General features: G+C 40.3%; 1 protein-coding gene across 1 annotated transcript; it reads right to left on the reverse strand.

Annotated features, from left to right (window-relative positions):
- Positions 1-537: 537 nt before the first annotated feature.
- LOC121300044 (P-selectin glycoprotein ligand 1-like) lies at positions 538-2,546 on the reverse strand. The gene has a single exon (XM_041228398.1). It carries the CDS (start codon positions 2,516-2,518, stop codon positions 1,493-1,495), a length of 1,026 nt encoding a protein of 341 aa, XP_041084332.1. The 5' UTR covers positions 2,519-2,546; the 3' UTR covers positions 538-1,492.
- Positions 2,547-6,698: the final 4,152 nt, after the last annotated feature.

The raw sequence follows: 6,698 nt of genomic DNA on the forward strand, positions 1-6,698 counted from the left end.
TGAACTATGCATAAATAGTATACCGAGCATCAAAAGAAACCTGTCACTATTATAACACATAAATGATGAACATTGACGAAATGTTTTTGGTTTCTTTTTAATCACTTGATCATTCATCCTTGACCGTGACACGCTTGAGTGACTATGACTGAAGCATATGCACTTAATCACCTAATTAGTGAGACAGAGGATTGGACACTGGATATGGAGTGATGTCAGCTGTTGAATTGCAAGCTTGAATAAAAGCAATAAAGAAAATCACAGAAAAAAACCAAACAAACAATATGCCAAGAGAGCAGCTCCTTCGTTCAATTGGTATGTTGGAGGCTGGACTAGGGCAGCGTACTGTGGCTCGCTGTCTTGGGTGCTCACTGCCCCCAATTTCAAACCTGGCAAGACGGTATAACCAGACACACTCTGTCAATGACAGGCCACAAACTGGGAGACCAAGAGTCACAACACCAGCCCAAGATCGACAGATCATTTTGCATCGTCTTCCTGATGTCAATTGTTAATCAGCACAATAAAAAGTCACTGCACCTGCTTTAAAACTTTGTCATTTTTCAACCACATCTAGTACATTTTATCCAAATATAAGTGATCCGTTTCTTTCGATGCTCAAATATAAGCGATCCGTTTCTTTTGATGCTCAAATATTAGTTTCTTTTGATGCTTTGTCTATGATATGGATCGTGCTGATCACAATGGACCCCATCTTATATTAAAAAGGGCTGAAATGTTGCACTAGAGCTTAGGTAATCTGTCCTAAGCAGTCTGTAGCTTTGTTCATATGCCTGTAGACCAGCATTCCTTATCATGTTTTCCACTCATGTGCTGTTAGACAATGAAGGTACCAACAGGACATCGTTTTCGATCCACTTTTGTTAACAAAATCCTCTCAAGAAATGATGATTCTCTGATTGTTTACAAGTCCTTTGTATGTTTCAGACACAGTAAGGCTATATGAGTACAATCAGTTGTTTATGTGGGCAGAGCCAGGCTTTGTACAGCTTTGTAGGGAAGTTTAGAAAATGACAATTTGACTTCTCCTTCCTCTTTTGCAATTACAATATGGCATATATAATCAAAGGTGAAGAACAACAGTTCCTTATTTCTACAGTACCTTATTTAACATTCATATTATTTTTCCATTACATTGTAATTGTTCTCTAACTCCATCTTCACTTATTTTCCAGACATCCAAAATTTGAAGAAATTGATTTGTTGGTATAGCATATCATAATATTGACACACACGCATGACAGCAAACTAATGGCAGCAAGTCCCCTTGCTCTGTGTGAACTTTTCGTAAGTCTACGTTGAAAACATGCTTTGAACATGCTCTTATCTAATTGGTTGTAGCTGCAGCAGTGTATTTTACATATGAGCTCTCTTGTTTTGTACAGGATTCTGGGATGCCAGGGTGTGAAGGGCGCTGTATAAAAATACATTTGTATTGTATTGTATTGTATTGTACTTCAAAGGTTTATTGTTATGGCTGTAAAAAGCTGTGAAGTGTGAGGTCATCCCCCTCGCTTTCTTCCACGTTTGTGATCAGGCGGGCGTTGGATTTGGAGCTCTTGGCTTTGTTTTTGGGAAAGGGCTCCGCATCGGGCAGCAATGTAGAGATGCACGTCAACTCTGTGCCCTGGCATTCGCTCATCTTGTACTTCTGCTTGGTGCTAGACAGCTTGGTGCACAACACGATGGTGCAGATGATAAAGATGGTGGCCACCGCAGCCAGCACAGCGATGGCTATCAGGCAATGGCTCACCAGCCCCCCTTTCCTGGGGAGCGTGGTCGCGCACGGGAACTCCCTGACTTGGCTGGCTTGGGTGGTGGTCCTGGTGGAGCTCCCTTCTCCAGCCACAGGGGTCAAGCTGGTTCTCGTGGTGGTATCCTTTTTGAGGATTAAAACCACGCCAGAGGAGTTGGTTGAGTTGCTCACGGACGTAGTGGAGAAGTCCACAGAAGAAGCAGAGGGTTCTGAGGGTTCTGTTGTGTCGTGCTCAGAGGAATCTGATGTTTCCATATCATCGGTATATGGAGTAGTTGTCGCTGTGCCATAAAACATAGCAAAAGAAGAGTTGCTTTTAGTAGCACTATCTGTTCTTGCTGTACTGGATTGTGGGGATTCAGTGGTGGTGCTTGCCACTGTAAGGGTAGTCTTTTGAGTAATGGATGATGAGGCTGTGCTCTGAGGTTCAGGAGAAGCAGTGGTAGGTTCCTTAGTAGCATCCACAGTGATCTCGTCAGGATCCACTGTACTGTCATCATCATGTTGAGTGATAGAGATATTCTGGGTGATGGATGATGAAGCTGTGCTCTGAGGTTCAGTATCCTTAGTTTCTGTTGTAATTTTTGGATTCATAGGACTTTCTGGCTCCATTGTTGTCCCGGGATCCCTGGTTCCTCTGGTCTGTGGTGTATTTGTGGAAACTGAAGGCCCAGTCAGGGCTTGGAAAAGAGCTTGTGGAAGCAGTGCAAAAACTGTCAGGGTCAACCAAACGCTGGCCATTTCTGACGAGTAGTTATGTTCTGTAATAGAAAAGGAAAAGGCGTAGTTACTCATCAATTCCATGGTACCAGTGCTTCCAAATCTTTTCCCCACAAAGACTACGATTAAAAAGGCACCCCTACAGGCTTTCTATATACAGCGCTCCCTCTTCATTCTGCTGTCTGACTTACACATCAAGAAACAGGGAACTATTGAAAACAACGAATTAGTGAAGGGGTGCTCACAATTTACTTTGTGTGTGTTTTTTGGCTCCTAAGCACTGCAGTTGAAGACATGGCAGAAAAGTGCAATGCATTGCAATGAGAACTTCTTTTACACTACTGTGTTAACGCCTCATTACGGCATTAACACAGTAATTAGTTCATGGAGGATAAGCACTGTGTAACTTTCCATTTAAGCCAACAGCATGCAATTTGTATCTCCTTTTCTTCTTGTAATTTTAGAAAAGGAAATCTAGGTTGAAGGTCAGGTAATGGTATTCTACCGCACAGATTCAGTCATTTATAGAGAAGAATGGACGGCTATACAGCTCTGGACAAAGCCTTTGCATCACCCCATAGAATTAACCAATTGTGCATCATAAATGCGAATGAAGTTCATATAGTTTTTTTTTCATGCCTCAATCTAGCTGTCGGTTTTGTGACTCACTTGTATTAGTTTTCTTCACTAAAAAGTCCCTCCTGACAACTGATGCCTCTCCCACAGAGAAACTGTTTACACATCCAAAAAGTGTTCTGCATAAATTCTACTGAATTGTATAAGAAACATCCCAACAGTCTTGCTTCTCTTTTAAGTGTGTATTGAATCATTTTGAAACGCTTGTTTTCTTGGCACCCCTTAATTGCCAACAAGAAACTTCTTTGCAATGACACCATTAAGAAAAAACATGCCCTAAAAGGTGTTATGAGAAATGTCAAACGACTATGTTTGAAATAAAGCCCTCTGTGGTTTTGCACACACAAACAGAGCACTATGCACCTTGGTATAGTTATTTATTCATAGAACATGTTGCCGTGCATCAAAATATCTGACCAGCTTCCTACATGTTTAGAAACAAGGGACTGTTTTCTGAGAAAAGAGATCAAGTAATCTACATTACATATACACACACACACACACACACACACACACACACACACACACACACATACAGTACTGCCGTGGCAATGCCAGCATCTTCTGTTTACTGTTACAGAGTCAAGCCCTCCTTCAGTGTGGTTTCAAACCAAGCAGCTTATAGACCAGACTGAAGGATTTGGCTTTTCATTGCTGCCCATTGCAGATTGGAAAAAAAAAATAATTCTCTATAACATGTACAACAAAATATATATACCTATGCTTCTTTTGGAAAAAAAAAGATTTATAATTGAATCTGTCCACCATGTCCTCTTGCAGGTACACTACCATTGAAAAGACTGTCTCAAGAGAATGAAGCCTTCTTTATAATTTTTACAGGGTTTTCACAACCTCCATGAAAGCTGAAGGAAGTCTGCAGACAACTTATGGTTGCAGAGAGATTCTTTGGACCACGTTTATTAATATGTTCTAGCTGTGATGAGAGTAACTTCCTTCCTGGTTCAAAATAATACCCAGGCTGAAAACCAAGCCAACAACTGCCGGTTGTTCTGCTTTAGGAATGACTTTGAAAAAGGAAACAGGCTCTTTAAAGGTGGCACAGGCTTCCATTACAAACCACATGTTTTAACAAGCCAAAAAGGAGATAAAAGTTCATAACAGCTATTGACTAAATTAGTCGAGCTGCACGGTTTGCAGTCATTGTGAGATTGGGAAAGTGTGGCTTTTACTCAGAACGGGGGGATAGCGATTGCAGTCCAGTGCTTACTGCTGTTGACCCTTTTAGAATACGCACAAAATGTTAAGGTCTGAATTAAATCATATAGCATTTTGATTTAATCCAGGCCTTAGTGGTCTATATTGACATTTCAAAACTATTCTGCAGCATCATTGGTATTTGAAAACCATATTGGGGTAGCTTGGTAAGGTTCCAGTCGCAAACCACTAGAGGCAACTTTGGTATTAAACTGTAACCTGTATTTCTGGGCACAGATTCACAGTTTTGGGTAGGGGTTTGTGTGATGCTGATATGCAGCCACTGTCTGCTTGCAGTTTGTAGAACCTTAACTACATATGCAGGGTGTTCCCCTGTTTGTATATGTGCTTGGAAGCACGTCACTGGTCCTCAGTGAATAACAGAAACACATAGTTTTGTCAATAGTGAGGCTGTGGCTTGCAACACACGACTCATAGAGCCGCAGATACAGCAAGCATCAAGCACATGAGACTATAAGCTTCATCTTACAGATTCATCTGTCAGCTCTATTTCCTAAAGTGAAGACGCACTGCAGAGCTGGCAACAAAAGAAGTTTCCATCCATCTGATAAATAAATTAAAAACAGTTTATAAAATCACTGATAAGATTTGATCAACAGAACCACCCTGATGATAAAATAAAATAAAAATTCAGAGAAATACACTCTGATAATTTGTAGCAATATTATCATTCTGAGGGTCACACTTCCACTGTAACACACCCATCAGATAGAGAGCAGCCTGGTATAACAGATGTTAAGGTAACAGGCCAGTGGTGATGAAGAATTATTGCATTTCTAATACAGTTAATCGTGAGATGATATGTGGATTTGCTCTGCATGTCTTCTGCAATAGAGACTGCTGTACTGTGATGAGTCTCTCTCCACAACCAACCTTTAAACCCAACGGAGACTTCGGTTCAAATGAACTGTATTTGAACTCCTGTTTGTATCTACTGAATTGCACCTCAGCCAGATGGCAATGCAGAAATAGGGTTTTTGTGACCTTAGTCTGTCAAAGGTAATGCAACTTGCAAAGCGTCAATGAACCAACTTGAACACGGAACTGCTTGCTTCCACACGCTTGCTACATGCAGACAAACATGCTCAGAAATAAAATAATATTCAAATGAACATGTTGAAAACTGCGGCACTCAGGGGGTTTGCAATGTACTTCGAAACGCCCGTAGCCCTTTTCATTTGTAGGTATTTATGGTAATGTAGCACCCTCTTGTCTTCATGCTTATAGAAATAAATAAGCGTATCTGGGTGTTTCATTGACTGGAGCCACAGAACAGGGGAATTTCGCAGGCCCTGTGTGTTCTGCATTGTTTACACATCGTATTACAGTGTTTCAACATGCACATTTTCTAATAACAGTGCACACATACACACACATCGAGCTCACTACAGGATGCATAGAAAACCATGCACTAAGCCCTTGCTTAATTTAGCTTGCATCGTTATTAAAGGGCCAATTTGAAAAAGCACGATCTCTGCAAGCCATTCATTTACCTTTAAAAAATCAAATAAAAGGCAGAACTATTGATGCAACTTTTCTTTCCCAACCCTGACCATGCAATCAGGAAATCCTGTGTTTTCTACAAGCAGACAGAGGCTATTGTAATAATAGCACATGTATACCCGTTGGTGCCCATAAGTATTGACACATTCTTTTGCAAGGTTGACAGACACTAGAGGACATCAACTGGTATTAGCAACATTGCATATCTTATTGGCAACCATTCATTATGTCATCTTGAACTCCACCCTCCACTGACCTTCCTCTGTTCTGTCTAGGATGACCCCTATCTGTTATTCACTCCTTCCTTTATTCTGTTACCATGCTGCACTTTAGTTATAAGGTCAGGGTACAGCAAGTCTTTTTGAAGGATAAAAAGTAGAATATACTGTAGAACCAGCAGAATCCTTGCGAGAAAGCACAGGCTTTAACTGCCAAGGGGATCTCCTGCAATAGTTACATTTCAGGACGACAAGAACACATTGGTGTGGATTATTTTATTTGAATTGATGTTTCCCCCATTTATACAATTGCAATCTGCTTTAAAGTTTTCCCTTATTGCACATGTTTAGCATTCAGATTTTTTTGCAGCTGCAAATACTCAAGTTATGGAAAATGGTAACACTTTAAAATAATGAATGCAAATTCCTAAGAATTTCATAGGATTGCATAGGAGCAACATCTCTATAGTAAATGCACTGTTGTTATTTCATTTTGTAATGATTTTTGCAGCCTTGAGGATTTCTTTTTTTTTTTTTTTTTTTTTTTTGTTAAATAGCAACAAATTCCTTATGAGTTCAAATGGAAGACCATGGGAATTAGATGCACT

Source organism: Polyodon spathula, chromosome 25, assembly GCF_017654505.1.
Source record: "Polyodon spathula isolate WHYD16114869_AA chromosome 25, ASM1765450v1, whole genome shotgun sequence".
Classification (NCBI taxonomy): Eukaryota; Metazoa; Chordata; class Actinopteri; order Acipenseriformes; family Polyodontidae; genus Polyodon; species Polyodon spathula.

Excerpts from the sequence above, each read along its gene's own strand:
- LOC121300044 (XM_041228398.1), bottom strand. The coding sequence starts at position 2,518 with ATGGCCAGCGTTTGGTTGACCCTGACAGTTTTTGCACTGCTTCCACAA.